The 18,146-nt window shown below is 39.3% G+C and overlaps 1 protein-coding gene across 1 annotated transcript in view; it reads left to right on the top strand.

Annotated features, from left to right (window-relative positions):
• Nucleotides 1-17,901, top strand: part of vegfc (vascular endothelial growth factor c) — a 96,777-nt gene extending 78,876 nt beyond the window's left edge. The window contains exons 5-7 of the mRNA XM_049481400.1: nucleotides 4,198-4,298; nucleotides 14,860-15,181; nucleotides 17,341-17,901. Coding sequence (XP_049337357.1) covers nucleotides 4,198-4,298; nucleotides 14,860-15,181; nucleotides 17,341-17,455 — 538 coding nt within the window. The 3' untranslated portion in view covers nucleotides 17,456-17,901. The remainder of the gene's footprint in view (nucleotides 1-4,197; nucleotides 4,299-14,859; nucleotides 15,182-17,340) is intronic.
• Nucleotides 17,902-18,146: the final 245 nt, after the last annotated feature.

Genomic DNA, 18,146 nt, shown 5'->3' with positions numbered 1-18,146 from the left:
CTTGAAAATGATTTCTAGAGGTGGCAGCAGTGCATAAATCAAGTAGTCGCTCCCATCCCAGTCATTTAGGCCATGATTTCTTATCCTGTTCTTTTCCTGAAAATCAAACTTAAAACTTAATTTTCACTACAGTACCAGTCAAAAGTTTGGACAAACCTCTTTTCATTCAGTGTGTTTTTTTTTATGATTTTTTTTTACATTGTACAAGGAATATTGAAGACTATATTAAAGCTAAACAGGAACACAATGCAGACTTATTCTGTAAACAAACCATAATATGTTTTATACTTAGATTCTAGATTCTAGATATATAGATAGATTATTCTATATAAGTAACACATTTATCTTTGAGGGCAGATCTGCAGTGTCTTCATGAGGGAGAGTCACCAGGAATTCATAGTTTTCTCAGCGTCTTGAAGGAAGGAGTTTCTGGAGGTGCTGAACAATAGCTGCTGCTTTTCCTTCACACTGTAAAGCTCCAGCTCATCCCAATTAAATCACCTCAAATCACCATCTCAGTTCATCAGATTTAGATCACTACATAAAACCATATGTGACAGGGTTCCTGCAGGTCCTTAAAAGTCTTAAAATGTCTTAAATTAAATAATTACTGTCTTAAATTGTGTTAAATTTACTGTAAATTTGCAGTAGGTATTACATTTTTAGGCGGTGCATTTAATGCAGGTGGGAAAACACAGTGCCATATTGAAAACATCTAATCTGGGGAGAGAACTAAGATTAACGGAGAACTAGCTAATATTAGCAGCCAGTTAGCTAACATACTACTTTTCCTTGCTAAAGCAAGCTAGCTAACGTTAACAGGGATAGAACTAAGGTTAGCGGGAACCTAGCTAACATTAGCAGCGAGTTAGCTAACATATATTAAATTAAGCAGCAAACTAGCTAACAAATTAACTTTAGCAGTGAGCTAGCTAACATACTAACTTTTGCTAGCTTAAGCGAACTAGCTAACGTTACCAGGGAAAGAACTAAGGTTAGCGGAAACTAGCTAACATTAGCGGTGAATTAGCTAAATACTAATGTTAGCAGCAAGCTAGCTAACATACTAACTTTTGCTAGCTAAAGTGAGCAAGCTAACTTTACCAGGGATAGAACTAAGGTTAGCAGAATGCTAGCCAACATTAGCAGTGAGTTAGCTAACATACTCATTTTTCCCGGGAGAGAACTAAAGAAATTATGAGTACATTTTTGGGTCTTAAAAAGCATAAAATTGGACTTTTAAAATGCTTTAAAGAAAAATCTGTGTGCTTTTTAATTGTTTTCATGTCTTTAAAGTTAATCTACAATGTAGAAAATAAATTAAATAAAGAAATAAAGAGAAACACTGAATAAAAACAGGTCTGATGTGTTTTTCTCGCAGTGTCATTTACTATAGAAGAACCCATAGCTCAACCTTTTGTGAATGCAGCCCCTTCAGCAGCAAACGCTGTGATTAATTATATATACTTAAATATTCATTAGTCTGAAGTCGTCACTTCTGCCATCCTCTGTGCAGTTTTCTCTGAATTCCACCCAGCAGCTCCCTGTAGAACTGCAGTAAATCAGAGCTGTGCTCTCGTACTGGAGGTCTGCAGGAGTATTGCTCTTTAACGTTGGTTTTTATTGGCTGAGATGAATGAAGTGTTGGAGGTATACAGCAGCGTGTGGAATATACCGAGCGTATTTCAGCGGTGTGGTTAAGACCTGCGGTTCAGCAAGAGCTTAAAGGAAATGTTATACCCTAATGCTTTTTGTATTTAATAAATAATGAAATACTGCATAATTCCATATGTCCCTCAATTGTTTTCATACCTTTAGTATTGATCTACAATGTAGAAAAGGAATTAAATAGAGAAATAAAGAAAAACATTGAATGAGAAGGTGTGTCCAAACTTTAGATTGGTAGTGTACATCAATGGGGAAAAGATAAAATAGCTATATATATAAGTCTGTCCAGAAACTCATATAGTGGACATATATGGCCCTATTTTAGCAATCTTTAGCACAGTGGTCAATTGCGCATTGAGGCTGGATTTAGGGCGTTTTTAATCTTAAAAATACCTTACCAACCACCAAAGATAACTCAGCAACCACCTGGAAACACTGTACCAGCCACTTTATCAACACCATAGCATCAACTTAGCAACCACTTAGAGCAATACCTTACCAACCACCAGGGATAACACACCACCAGCAACCACCTGAACACACTTTAACAACAACTTCAGCAACACCATAGCATCCACTAAGCAACCACTTAGAAATACCTTACTAACCGCCATGGATAACACCACTAGCAACCACCTGGAAACATTGTACCACCCACTTCAGCAACATCATCACATCAACTTAGCAACCACTTAGAAATACCTTACTAACCACCATGGATAACACCACTAGCAACCACCTGGAAACACTGTACTAACCAGCAACATCATCGCATCAACTTAGCAACCACTTAGCAACCACTTAGAAATACCTTACCAACCACCAGGGATAACACCACTAGCAACCACCTGGAAACACTTTACCAACAACTTTAGCAACACCAAAGCATCCACTTAGCAACCACCTTACCAACCACCAGGGATAACACTACTAGCAACCACCTGGAAACACTTTACCAACCACTTTAGCAGCACCATAGAATGCACTTGGAATACTATAGCAGCCAATTAAGATCATAACAACCAGCTGTGCCACACCATAGCAGCCACCAACTGTGTCAAACTATTTTTTCACATTTCATTACAAATAATCTTCTTTTTCTTTCCTTTCCTTTTTTCCGTTCCGTTTCTTTTCCTATTAATCGTGCTCAGCAATAGCTTATTTGCATAAAAGTGACAGAGCCCTTAAACGGCTCATTCTGAAAGAAACTGAAATGGGTAAGAATGAGTGGTGAGAAAGAATAAGCTAGTGAGAAAGAACTTCATAAACATGTTTTGTACAGCCCATAGACCTATTCTAACTTGTGTAAGAAAAGGTGTAATACAGCTCTGGAAAAAATAAGAGACCACTTAAAAATGATGAGTTTCTTTGATTTTACCAAATTGAAGAGGGAGATGGATGATCACAAGCCATCAAAACTTGGTATGAAGTTATCCAAAAGCAGTGTGTAAGACTGGTGGAGGAAAACTGTGATTAAAAACCATATAAATATTAATTTCTGAACTCTTAAAACTAAAAAAATATATGAACTTGTTTTTTCTTAGCATTAATTGAGGTCTGAAAGCTCTGCATCTTTTTTTTTGTTGTTGTTATTTCAGTCATTTCTCATTTTCCGCAAATAAATGCTCTAAATGAGAATATTTTTATTTGGAATTTGGGAGAAATGTTGTCTGTAGTTTATAGAATAAAATAACAATGTTTATTTTACTCAAACATAAACCTATAAATAGTAAAATCAGAGAAACTGATTGAGTTCTCTGTGCTCTCTTCGTTTTTTGTTTTTTTTTTCAGAGCTGGATGTCCCCTTTAAACAGTTTAAAGCGGTTTAAAAATGACTCGAGTGGGTTTCGCTCTATATTTCTTAATTCTCCAGTTGAACCCACTCAGAGTTCAGTGAACACTGAGGGTTTTTCAGTCTACTGATGCCGCCTTGTTCCCTCTGCGGTAAATTCCTCCCCGCGCTGCCGGCCGGGTCGATCTGTGTCGGGCTGAAAGTGAATTGGCAGCTCCAGGAGGAGTTGTTGTTGTGAGGGACAGTGAGGGTCTGTGATAGCATCACTCCCTCTTCCTTTCCTACTAAATCTGCTCCTCTGAGACCGGCGCTGACAGACCCCGCCGAGGCTCGCCAAACCAACATGTGTTTCTTTCAGGCTCGAGCCCAGCGCAGAGTTTCATATATTTCACAAGGCATGAAAACTGCGCGGCCGACGCCAGCGGAGCAGTGTTTGTGTTCACATCAAACTTTAATCAGAATCCTGTTTGTTTATCCACTGGCTGAGTGAGGTCTTCTGAGGACTCGCTTTTAGAGACGCTGCTTAGCTTTAGCTTCTGATGAGAGCTTCGGTGGCTAATTTACCTTCAGATTCAGATCGGGATTCGCCGGCTGAGCTTTCACGTGCAAAAACATATAATATCTGAAGAAGATTATAAATCAACATCTAAAGGGACAAAAGAATGTGTTTTTCTCTTAATTCTTTGTTCCATGCTACTACCGTCTGTCTCATGGCTAATCACTTATTTCCCCTGCAGATGCCACGCAGCGAATAAAACATGCTCGAAGAACCAGAGCTGGAGCAATAGCTTATGCAGATGTGTGTCCCACAGCTCACTCTTCCCCCAGCACTACTCAGGTAAGAGCAACAGTGAACATACAACATGCACGATATGTCTAATGCACGCATTAAGCTACTTTAACTTGAGTTTGAGTAAAATTAACATTGTTGTTTGATTCTATGAGTCACGGACAACATTTCTCCCAAAATTCCAAATGAACATAGTGTCATTTAGAGCAATTATTTGCAGAAAATGAAAAATGTTGCAGAGATTTCAGACCTCAAACAAGTTCATATTCATAAAGTTTTAAGAGTTCAGAAATCCATATTTAGTGGAATAACCCTGGTGGTTTTTAATCACAACAGTTTTTTTTCATGCATCTTGGCATCATGTTCTCCTCCACCAGTCTTACACACTGCTTTTGGATAACTGTATGCTGCTTTACTCCTGGTGCAAAGCGTCAAGCAGTTCAGTTTGGTGGTTTGATGGTTTGTGATCATCCATCTTCCTCTTGATTATATTCCAGAGGTTTTCAATTTGGTAAAATCAAAGAAACTCATCATTTTTAAGTGATCTCTTATTTGTTTGAGAGCTGTATATGTATGTATATTAGTGCATCTAAAAAAAAAAAAAATATATATATATATATATATATATATATATATATATATCATATTGAAAAGTTACTTTATTTCAGTAATTCAGTTGAAAATGTAAAACTCATAATATATAGATGTATTACACACAGAGTATTGTTGATGATTATGGCTAACAGACAATGAGAACCCAAAAATTTAAATTAGAATATTATATAAGACCAGTTGGTACTTTTGGCTACAGTGTGGGCAGTGTGCCAAGTCCTGCTGGAAAATGAAATCTGCATCACCATAAAAGTTGTCGTTTTGCTGTTATACTCTAGTGGTATATTTGCTTCATGCTGCAACGTGTTTCACCATATAGGTTTTATTTGATATGTTAAAATGTGTAAATGTGTCATTTTCACTGTGGTGTTTAAACAGTTCCATTCAGCTCACATATGTATCTGCTACACTGTGTCTGGACTAAAGCAGAAACATGTTAGTTGAAGCTCGAGGGACGTGACTGGTGCAGTCTCTGTGTCAACAAAGCAGACCTAAAATAATCCTGATCTGAGAAGGCTGAATTCCTGTCTGTCCAGACTGATGCTTTATAAACCATAATATTTAGCGAGGCCTGTAACCCAGCAGTAAACCCACACACTCACTATTGTGATGCAGCACTCTCGCCCTCGAGCTCACCTTTCACCAATCCTCCAACCCACACAAAAACATCACCCCGAGACCCAAAGACCCCCAGACCCCTGTTACAGTCAGCACACTCTCTCCAGCTGTCTGACTCTCTTCTACTGATTACCACATGTGTCATTCCTCTCTCTCTTCATTTCTCTCTCTCGCTTAAGAATCAAGATTCTCTCTAGTGCTCTCCTGATTTCAGCATGTCTCTCTCCAGTTCTCTTTCATTCTCTCTCTCTCTCTTCAATTCTCTCTCTCTCTCTCTGTGGGGAAGCAGTAATTTCAATAACAAAGAGAAATGCTTTAATTCTATTTATTTATTTATTTATTTATTTATTAAGCATCTCTGTTGTATTAAATGATGATTTTAATGGCTGAGAAGCAAAAAGTCTCTCTCTTTCTCTCTCTTCCTTTGTCTCTTCATTATTCTCTCTCTCTGTCTCTCTCTCCATTTCTCTCATTTCTCTCTCTCTCTCTTCATTTCTCCCTCTCTCCATCTCTTTCTCTGTCTCTCTTGCTCTGTCTCTTCAGTTCTCTCTCTCTCCATCTCTCTCTCTCTCTCTCTCTCTTAATTTCTGTCTCCTCATTTCTGTCTCTTCATTCCTCTCTCTCTTCATTTCTCTCTCTCGCTTAAGAATCAAGATTCTCTCTAGTGCTCTCCTGATTTCTGCATGTCTTTCTCCATTTCTCTTTCATTTTCTCTCTTTTCAATTATCTCTCTCTTTAATTCTCTCTCTCTCTCTGTGGGGAAGCAGTAATTTCAAAAAACATATAGAAATGGTTTAATTCTATTTATTTATTTATTTATTTATTAAGCATCTCTGTATGATTATATGATGTTTAGTTCTTAAAAGATGATTTTAATGGTCGAGATGCTTGAAAGTGACTTTTAAATATTATAACATGATTGGGTTATAATGAAGTGTTGTTAAAAGTTAAAAAAGTCTCTCTCTTTCTCTCTTCATTTTTTCTCTCTCTGTCTCTCTCCATTTCTCTCATTTCTTTCTCTTCATTTTTCTCACTCTCTTCATTTCTCGCTGTCTTCATCTCTTGCTCTGTCTCTTCATTTCTCTCTCTCCATCTCTCTCTTCATTTCTCTCATTTTTCTCTCTTCATTTTTTTCGCTCTCTGTCTCTTTCTCTCCATTGCCCTCTCTTCATTTCTCTCTCTCTTAATTTTTCCTTCTCTCTCTTCATTTCTCGCTGTATTCATCTCTTACTCTGTCTCTCTTGCTCTGTCTCTTCATTTCTCTCTCTTCATTTCTGTCTCTTCATTTCTCTCTCTCCTCATTTCTGTCTCTTCATCTCTTTCTCTTCATCTCTCTCTCTATCTTCTCATTTCTCTCTCTCTCTCTCTCTCTCTCTCTCTCTCTCTCTCTCTCTCTCTCTCTCTCTCTATCTCTCTCTCAGTATAGAGCAGATGTAAGTTCATGTTAAAGGCGTTTGGTGTTAGGTGTGTTTTAGTGCAGACGGCAGTGCCGGAGGTGTATATACTCGTGATCAGAGTGGATTCAGGCACCCAGGGGTCAGTTAGAACCGATAGACCCAAATCTTTGAATAGTTAAAAGTGAAGACCACCGGAATATGATCACACTAACTTACATAATGGTCAAAAGTTATATAATGCTAAAAGTATTTGATAATGACATTGTGATGTTGGCAGACATGTCTACAGTAGCTTTATAAAGTTGCTTGTGAGTTCACCAATCTGCCATTCTACCTCCCCCAGCTCTTCACCAAGGTCCCTCCTGATTGATAAGGGGGCAGATCCCACTTCTGACACCAATGTAGTGTTACCGTGGGCAGAGGAACACGTCTATAGTTTAGAGAATTTTTCTCAAAATATCAGATTTACTGATTTGGACAAATTATTTATCACTAAAATAAAGGAGATTTGGGTTGTGAGTGACCCCTGGGCAATGAGGGGTGTTAACTATATTACTTGTGTTTTTATTTAATAATGGTATAAGACTGGAAGTTTTTTTGGCTTCAGCTGCTGGAGCCCCAAAAGAGCACAACTGGCCTTGCTCTCTCTGGGTGGGCACAGTAAATGGCGCTCTCTCTTTCCCCTCATCACTCCTAGGGTGATGTGGATCAGCACAAGGCTGCGTCTGTGAGCTGATGTATCAGAACTGAGTCACTGCGCTTTCCTCCGAGCGTTAGCGCTGTGATGCTACAGCATCAGCAGCAGTTCAAAAAGAGGCGGAGTCTGACTTCACATGTGTGGGAGGAGGCATGTGCTATTCTTTATCCTTCTTAAGTAGCAGATAAATGGATGGGACAATTGGCAATCTATCCAAATTAGGAAAAAAACAAAAGTTATAAATGTTATAAATAAAAATAATAAATCTAAATCAAATTGCCATAAAATCACAGCTTTAAGATTCGCCTGTCCAATTTAGGTCACTGTTGACATAATAAAAAGCTTTTAATATTAAAAAAGACAGATATCTCAGATCACATCAGCACTTAGAACACATTTTTGAACACTGCTTGCACTTCAGTGAAAGATCACGGTTATCAGCAGTGCATTCCATTACAGTCATCATGGGAGGACTGGTGAAATTTATCTCCTTCAAAGCCTGGTCACCCTGGAGCTTGATCCTGGCCTTGGAGGGTTTCTGAACTCTCAGAAATATCAGATACCATCATATTCCTGGCTCACGACTTCAGCAGAGAGGCCTGACACTACACAGGCTGAAATATAGACAACACGACAGACGTGTAGCCAGAGCTCCTGCAACTGAACATCAGCTTACCTCCAGTGCTAATGGCTAGCGCTAGCATTCATCCATCATTCCAGTGGAGCTGTGAAGTTGTGTGTAAGTGTAGTCGTAAATAGAGACGATGGATACTCCCTCAGCACTTCAGATACAGCGGGGGGGGGGACTGGGTCTCTGGTGCTGTGGAGGATCAGATAAAGATACAAAGATCTACACCTCAGAGAGCGAGAGAGACACCTCAGAGAGACAGACAGCGCAGTGAAGGTGCTTTGGGGAGTCCTGCTGGGTCATATTCATCAATCATCACTCTATCTGTTTCTCTTTCTTTCTCAATCTTTATGGCGGGACTTCTGCACTTACAGAAGGACATATATGTCTGGAATGCTTTGAGGAAGTGTAGATGTTAGATGTGGAACCACTTAGGCCAGGGTTACTCTACGCCGAGATTTTAGCAGAATGGACTGTTGGAGAGAGAATTGAGTAGTGCTTTTAGGGGCAAAGAGTCGTGGTTCAGACAAGTCAGACCATATCCATTTTTTTGTATGTTTTTCCACACAACTCTAAGCATAGTGTAGTACAGGGATGGGCAACTTCCATGATGGAGAGGGCCACATTTTTTTCAGCATGACCATTGGAGGGCCACATGACCTCGCACTTCAAATAATTGAATATGAAAAACGCTACAAATGATTTTCAATAAGAACAAATTTTATATGAATTTATATCTGTATGTTTACAGCACCAACATTTATCAACAACTATTTTCTGCATATTAATGCATTTTAATACGGCAAAAGACAAACCGTTTGCTTAAAAAAAGTGCAAAAAGGAAGTCCTTCATATCAAAGAACAAAAAGTTTGCTTAAAAAACTGATTGCAAATACAGTAGTTTCTCTGTGTAAAATAAGTTCATTATAACAAGTCCTTCATAAGCAACAAGGACAAAACATTTGCTTATAAAAGTGCAAAAGGCATTTGAACTCATTTATAACAAAGAACAAAAAAGATTTAAAAACTGATTGCAAATAGCTCATTCAATAATAGCAGAAAACTAGACCACAGAGGCCCAACATTTATTGAAGCTAATGAGAGAGCTGTGGTTTGGCCTGCTGGCTCACAATGGACTGGATGTCAATGTCAATTTTCGTGGTTGTTTGGCAGCGCCCTCTAGCGGTCAAAAGTAGAATTACGTTTTTTTTGTTTTTTTTTTGTTTGTTTTTTTTTTTATTATGAAATTATGAAATTATTTTTGATCTATTCGCGGGCCGCACTGAGTGATGACGAGGGCCGTGTGCGGCCCCCGGGCCGACAGTTGCCCATCCCTGGTGTAGTATATATAGTGTAGTAGTGCATGTCTAAAAAATAGGACATCATTGAAAAGTTATTTAATAATAATTATTTAATGTAAAAGTTACTCATTATATAGATGTATTACACACAGAGTGATTTATTTTGTTGTTGTTGATGAAGTCCTGCTGGAAAATGAAATCTGCATGAAGGGAAAACACTGCACTGTGTGCCTTCCCACTCTTCCTCCAGACTCTGGCCCCTTAATTTCCGAATGAAATGTAAAATTTACTGATGATCAGTGATGGTTTGTAGAGACATGTCATCTGCTGGTGTTGATCCACTGTGTTTTATTATCAAGTCAATCACTTAAAATGAAATTATTGTGAGGGGAAAGTAATAAAAGTGTATTGTGGTTTAGGTCTGTCAGACAAGATTATTTTTACTATATTATATATAATATCTCAGAGAGAGAGAGAGAGAGAGACAGACGGCACGAGTAAATAGAGAGACAGACAGACAGAGCGAGACAAAGAGAGGCAGAGAGACAGAGAGATGACGCCAGTAAAAGAGAGAGAGAGACAGACAGACAGATAGCATGAGCGAAAGAAAGAGAATGTGAGAGAGACAGTACGAGCGCCTAACCCTGCGTTCCCACTGGAAAGCGACAGGCGACCATTCATTTTCATTTGCGTTTCTGCGTGTGCACTCTGATTGTGTGTTCCAGCCTGTGTACCGTGTATTCTGCGTGTGTTTACTCGAACTGAACCGTGAGCCCTGTACTGTGACGGTTCATAAAGAATACATCTACCGTTACACCCCACTTTCGAAGATATATAGCGTACCCAAGGCTTTTTTTAAGTGTAGTAGTGTAGTGTAAATGTGGTGGTCTCTGTGGATGGAGCTGTTGGTTTCACTCGTGACTGATCTTCTTTCCTCTTGTAACGTAAGTTGTCTCTGCTGACTCTGCAGAAGTGTGTTTTTTCACGCAGCATATTGTACAAAACACAGTGTGGGATTAAACGTGGTCGAGTTTAAAGCTGAAAGCCTGTGTTTAAGTCGACTGTGGAAAATCCCCGAACACTGCAGCAATGCCAGTATATCTGCCAGGCCACTCTTCATCCAGTAGCATTCACATAACAACACCCCCCCCCTCCCTATTCAAGCGTTTGATACACTCTGTTAGCGTGCTCCATCACTCAGACTCAGAGCTCTTTCCCAGGCCGGTGATCGAGCTGCTGGAGCTGGTAGTTATGGAGCTTTCAGACTGACTCTACTCTTACAGTTTTTGCATGAGAATATGGATTGATACAGTGCCTTCGGCCCAACTTTTCAGCTTTTTGTCACATTTCAGGCTTCAAACATAAAGATATGAAATTGTAATTCCACTGTAGATTTTGTTTTATGTTTTGGATCATTGTCTTGTCGGAAGATACATCTCCGTCCCAGTCTCAGGTCTTTTACAGACTCCAACAGGTTTTTTTTTTTTTTCCCAGAATGTTCCTGTATTTGGTTCAATGCATCTTCCCATCAATTTTAACCATCTTCTCAAATCTGTCCCTGCTGGAGAAAAGCAGGCCCAAACCATGATGCTGCCACCACCATGTTTCATAGTGGGGATGTGGGGTGTGTTCAGGGTGATGAGCTGTGTTGCTTTTATGCTAAACATAACATTTTGTATTATGGCCAAAAAGTTCGATTTTGGTTTCATCTGACCAGAGCACTTTCTTCCACATGTTTGGTGTGTCTCCCAGATGGCTTGTGGCTTTAACTTTAAACGAGACTTTTTATGGATATCTTTGAGAAATGGCTTTCGTTTTGCTACTCTTCCATAAAGGCCAGATTTGTTCAGTGTATGACTGATTGTTGTCCTGTCGACAGAGTCTCCAACCTCAGCTGTAGATCTCTGTAGTTAATCCAGAGTGATCATGGGCCTCTTGGCTGCATCTCTGATCAGTCTTCTCTTTGTTTAAGCTTGTTTAAGGGTCTTGGTAGATTTGCAGTGGTCTGATACTCCTTCCATTTTAATATGATATATATTTATCGCTTGCACAGGGCTGCTTGAGATGTTTAAAGCTTGGGAAATCTTTTTGTATCCAAATCCAGCATTAAACTTCTCCACAACAGTATCTCGGAGCTGCCTGGTGGGTTTTTCCTTGGTCTTCATGATGCTCTCTGAGCTTTAAACAGAGCTCTGAGACTCTGATCACAGATTAGGTGCATTTATACGGAGGCTTGATTACACACAGGTGAATTCTATTCATCACCATCAGTCATTTAGATCATTCATTCAGAGATCCCCACTGAACTTCTGTAGTGAGTTTGCTGCACTGAAAGTAAAGGGGCCGAATAATAATATTACACGCCCAACTTTTAATTTTTTTATTTCTTTAAAAAGTTTCAAATATCCAATAAATTTCATTCCACTTCACGATTATGTCCCACTTGTTGTTGATTCTTCACAAAAAATGCAATTTCATATTTTATGTGTGAAGCCTGAAATGTGGCAAAAGATATTGAGAAACCACTTAAAAATGATGAGTTTCTTTGATTTTACAAAATTGAAAACCTCTGGAATATAATCAGGAGGAAGATGGATGATCACAAACCATCAAACCACCAAACTGAACTGCTTGAATTTTTACACCAGGAGTAAAGCAGCATAAAGTTATCCAAAAGCAGTGTGTAAGACTGGTGGAGGAGAACATAATGCCAAGATGCATGATGATTAAAAACCAGGGTTATTCCACCAAATATTGATTTCTGAACTCTTAACACTTTATGAATATGAACTTGTTTTCTTTGCATTATTTGAGGTCTGAAAGCTCTGCATCTTTTTTGTTATTTCAGACATTTCTCATTTTCTGCAAATAAATGCTCTAAATGACAATATTTTTATTTGGAATTTGGAAGAAATGTTGTCTGCAGTTTATAGAATAAAACAACAATGTTCATTTTACTCAAACATAAACCTATAAATAGCAAAATCAGAGAAACTGAAGTGGTCTCTTCATTTTTTATATATACTGTGTAAATTGGGTGGTTTCTGTGGATGTAGCTGTTGGTCTCACTTGTAGTTGATCTTCTTTTCTCTTGTAATATAAGTTGAAAAGATCAAGGAGGCTGAATACTTTTGCAAGGCACTCTAAGTATGGTTCTGAATGTGGTCTAGCACCCAGAACCCCCTCAGCCCCCTGGTTTTTAGAGTCTGACTGTGGGTTAGATTGACCGTGAGACAGTTCTCTCTCTATTCTATTGTAAACAAGGGCCAGGGCACGTTTTATAAGTGGTTACTCTGTCAAACCAGACAAACACAGGTCTGGGCCAAAATCGCCCAGTACAGCCAATTACATTCTAAAAGCTCTGGCAGTTCCTGAGAGAAAACGCCAGATCACTGAAAACCACACTGCAGAAATAGTTTGTGCCCGCGGTTTCCACACATCAAGGTGGAAAACAGACTCATGTTACATTACGGTTTATTCACTTTAAACGCTTTCCCCCTCGCCTCAATAAAAGCTGAAATGTTTAGTCTAGACCGTTTAACCTTTCAGTCCGTTACTGGGAGGAAGGAGTCAACTTCTTTTTATTGTGTCGCCAATAAAATCTGATTATAGAGGCTTTTAAAAACATGACTGAATCCCAATAAATCGCAAAAAAAAGTAATATTTCGCTTTTTTCTTGAGATTCTTGAGAACGGTGGACATACCGGTACCACTTTAAAATAAGGCTTTTTATAAGTAGTTTACAAAGGAGTTTATTAATGGTTATTAATTAGTTTATAAACGACTAATAAGCAGTTTAAACACATAAATAGAAAATGCCGTGGACCAAATGTAGAAGTGATTCTACATTCATTTTTTTACAAAATTTATATTTAATAATAATAATATTTATTTATTTTATATTTATAAAATTACCAGAGGACCACGGAGTTCAAAGAAAAACAGTAGATAATTCAGTCTGTAAAACACATACATGGTCGTTCAGTACAGGAATAAAATCACAGAGGATAAAAAAAACCCATGAAAGAGAAAACTATCCCAGAACCCCCTGATAATCTAATTCTGTCCAGATAGGACTTTAGGTTTAGATAATACAGACTACTCTGCTGGTTTGCTGCACCTTATTCTCATTTTACACAGTTTAGTTATAATAATACACTGTGGGCTCATCCTCACTTTTTCCTCATTTCAATTAATTATGTTATTGTTTTAGTTATATTACTGTCATCTATCAGTATTTTTCAAATTAAGATGTTCCAATATGTTAAAAAAGCCAGAGAACCACCCTGCCACCAACCCACTCCAGACCTCCATCTACTAGATCATTTGAAGAAACTCCATCTCAGTCATTTTGGTTGAGATCCTCAGACAGTACACAGCAGGATTAGCCAGCAGACTTTTTCTGAGGGAGGGATCTGTACCTACTGTCCGTAGCAAGTCAGCAAACAGATGGAGGGAGAAGGTTATTTCTTCAGTTGTTTTACCTTCATCTCTCTTTTTTTTTAATATTAAGATGTTCCAAAATGTTACAAAAGCCAGAGGTTTTTAGTGGGTGTCCTAAATGTTTGCATGACTGTAACTAATTGGAGAAAGACATCAAGAGTTTTGGCATGCTTTATCCAAGTCCCTGCACTGTTTGATGAATATGTGGAGAAGGAAAGGGCAAGACTGTCATAGAACCACCCTAGCACCACCCCTCACCCATCAACCCACACAAGAGCACCACCCACTAGATCAGTTGGAGAAACCCCATCTCAGTCATTTTGGTTGAGAACCTCAGACAGTACACAGCAGGATTAGCCAGCAGACTTCTTCTGAGGGAGGGATCTGTACCTAATCTCTGTAGAAAATCAGACAGATAAGGGAGAAGGCTGTTTATTCTTTATATTATATTAAGATGTTTCAAAATGTTACAAAAGCCAGAGGTTTTTAATGGGTGTCCTAAATGTTTGCATGACTGTAACTAAGTCCCTGCACTGTTTGACGAATGTGTGGGGAAGGAAGAGGCAGGACTGTGTCATGTTTGCATGTTAGCTGTTGCGACTGGACTGAAGCCAAGCCTAAAAGACAAACATCTTTAAGTCAGAGGACGCGGGGCAGCGGGATCAGGCAGCGTCTCGCTGGAGGCTCTGCTGGAATGCACAGCGCTAAACAGTTTATTGTATCTGACAAAAATGTGTCCTGGACATCATTCTGTGCTTCAGGCCAAGAGCTCCCATTAGATTACCCAACACCCCTCCTAATCTAAAAATAGAGGAGCGTGTCACTCACTTCCTCTTCTTGTGCAATCCTGATGTTGGCCATGCTGACTCAGATTCTCTCTCTCTCTTTTTTTCTCTCTCTTTCTCTCTTTCAGATTCCTTCGATCAGGATTTCTGTGGTCCGAATAAAGAGCTGGACGAGGACACGTGTCAGTGCGTGTGCAGGAAGGACCTGAGGACGGCCGGCTGCGGGCCGAGACGATACCTGGACAAGAACACCTGCCAGTGCACCTGTAAAACACAGCCGTCGTCCTGCGGTCCTCACCAAACCTTCAACAAGGACACCTGCCAGTGCACCTGCAACAGGGCGTGTCCTGCCAATCAACCACTCAACCGCACCAAGTGCGTGTGCGAGTGCACGGAGTCGCCCAACAAGTGCTTCCTCAGAGGGAGGAGGTTCCAGCCAGCCACGTGCAGGTAAAGCAATAAATAAATCAGCTGCAGTTACATGTGCATGCCATAGACTGTATATAGAAGTATGGACAGGACATCCCCATTCACTCTCATTGATTTACAGCTGGTACATTTGGTCCAAAAATCAAGAGAACATTGTCTTATTAAATATGATTTATGTTTTACACAGTGGAGAATGCATCATGTACTATCTGCTAACTTTGGATAAAATGGCCAAAAATGGATTTATTCAGATTTTATCGTTAATCGTAACAGTGCGATTGTGTAAAGTGTAAAGTACACTGTGGTCAGTTGGTTTAGGTGTGATAAATCAGATTGCTGTGTCTGCACTGGTTACAAAATGTGCTTTACATGATGAATCAAAGGCGCTTTGTCAGTGATGCAACTGATTTCCATCAAAATCAGAGGAAAAGAAAGCACAAACCTTATTTAACAGAGAAGTGGTGGCTCAGTGAGTAAAGCTCTGAATAATTGATCACAGGGTTGTTTTTCAATTTTTTTTCCATTAATAGTTCAAATGTGTTCCTCTAAAGTAAAGGCACATACCAGTCCTGCTTAAGTTTTTATAAACAACATTTCATAACCTTTAAAAAATGCATTTATTGCAGTCATTTCCACCTCTGCAGCACAGAAAGATGACAGTGGTTGGTGCAGCATTCTTTATTTAACAGTACAAATGCAGTACAAATGCAACCAGCTTTTAATTTTAATCAAGAAAATGACCAAAGTATAAAACAAAGCTAAGACTAGATAGCAAACAACAGAAGATGAATTAGACAAGTTTGGAGTATCCTCCAAAAAAAGGGTAGAAGAACAAACAGAACAAAGAAAAACGTGGGTATAAGTAGAGCCGGGGAAACAAGGAACACATGGGGAAGATAATGAGGGGGCGGGGTAACAAACTAAACACGGGCTAGGATAGTGACAAGATAGCAAAAAAAGAGCCTTGTGCTAAAAAAACAAATGTTAGGGAAAATGAACAGTCTAAAAAGCCACACAAAAAACAAGTGTCTTTGCTTTCGTTACGATGGGAAAAGTACAAATGCATTACTGATGCTCTCAACTAATCATGGATGTTTTTTGGGCGTAACATAAAAGAAATCAATCAGGGTGTCACTTGCAATTCCCTTTAAGAGCCTGATGCACTCTGACTTTGGCGGATTGCTATTTTAAAAGTGCAGCTACCTGTACATGACCAATGCTTCCATTTCAAGCAAAGGTCTATGCGCATTGGGGATTCCAAGACAATGCCAAGATAGCATTGAACGTCTGACTGTTGACACCTGTCTAGGTTGTATTTAGTCAGTGAAGCTTCTGTGTTTTCTGTTGCCAAGATAGCGATAGCAATACTCCAGAAATTTACCTGAATCATTTCCACACCACCACGCCCCCAATCAGTGTAAATATATTCAGAAGCACTGTTGCTATTTAAATGATGCAGGTGGAAGGTGTGAAAATTGACTGTTGGCAGAGTGTAAGATAGCAATGAGCATCGCGACGTGCTTTGCTCAGGTTGTAAGTTGAAAATTAAATCTATACTTAATGCTTGTCCAGTAATTCCATTAAAGATAATAATTGCACATTATTATGACTTAATGAAAATAAATGAATCCCAGAGACTGTAAAAAAAGATGGACGCCGCGTCACCATTGCCATTCATTCAATGAAAATGAAGCCAAAATCTTCCGCCATGTTGGCGTTCCTGATACCCGAGTCTGTGCAGTAGAGACCAGAGGAGGGAGAAAGACTGTGGAGAGACCGCCTACTCATTTAAATAACCCCGCCCCTGAGGGCTGCCTCGAGGTCACAGGCCACAGACTGATGGTCTGTTGTTGAATAGAGCTGAATAACGTTTTAAAAAACGAATTCTGTGGGGATATAAAAATGTAACAATATAAGCAGAGGTTACACTAGCTGCTGCATTTAAATAATGGAGGTAGAATTACAGTATATTGGAAAAAAACGTGATTGAAAGTTGTTCTGTTTTGCCATTGAAACCTATGGGGATGGGTGGGGTTACACAGCTTTCTGCAACTGAACAGCAGGGGGCGCCCGACCTGTGGTGGCTTCACTTTTGAGAGATGATGCTCTGTCCAGCTACACACAGTCTATGATTATTCCAGAGTTTAAAGCTTGTGTTTTTGTTTTTTTTTCTCCATCAGTTGCTACAGGCTGCCGTGTCACGTGGACCCCAAGAGGCGGCGATGTGACGAGGGTCTTTTCTTCAGCGAGGAGGTCTGTCGCTGCGTCCCCAAGCACTGGGGGAGACTGGATTAAACAGCTGGAGCCGAGCAGCTAACAGAGCTAACAGAACACAGAGACGCTAACATTACGGAGCGGCCCTCGGGGGGCTGGATGGACTCCTCTCGCCCGTTCTGCAGGGAACAGTGACGCGTTACCGGGGGACTCGCTTAATAAAGCTCAGTAAAGACGTTGGATTTTAACCCCAAACATCAGACGAGTGAAAGGGGGGCGAGCTGACTATGAACTCGATCAGCGCGAGAGATTTTAAAGGCTGGAGCCGTTTAATTTTCTATATATTTTAATTGATTTGTTTACTCATTATTTGTCAGATATTGATTCTATAATTTATTGCCACTAAATGTTTTGAAACGTCTTTTTTTTGTTCATAGCGACTTCAGATCTTTGCAGAGGAAAATACACTGTGATCCATATTTTTGTATCATGTGAAGTCCCGTAAAATAAAGTATAAAGTTGTATTATATATTGTTAACTTATTTATGAGCTAGTCTAGCGTTCTGAAACAGTGCAGATCATGCAGATCATCCTTTCCAGCGTATTCAGTTATGACCTACACTGAAAAAAATGACGCATAAAATTTACTTAAAAAAATGTCCCAACTTTCTGCACTTAAATGTTACACAGAGTAAATAAGTGAACTGAACTTCAGTCAATCCTTTCTTTTAGTAAACTTTACTTCATTTATTTTTACTGAATCAATCCTTTC

Source organism: Astyanax mexicanus, chromosome 7 (genome assembly GCF_023375975.1).
Source record: "Astyanax mexicanus isolate ESR-SI-001 chromosome 7, AstMex3_surface, whole genome shotgun sequence".
Taxonomy (NCBI): Eukaryota; Metazoa; Chordata; class Actinopteri; order Characiformes; family Acestrorhamphidae; genus Astyanax; species Astyanax mexicanus.
Note: the sequence above shows the minus strand (reverse complement) of the source record. Positions and strands in the feature narration are given on the sequence as shown.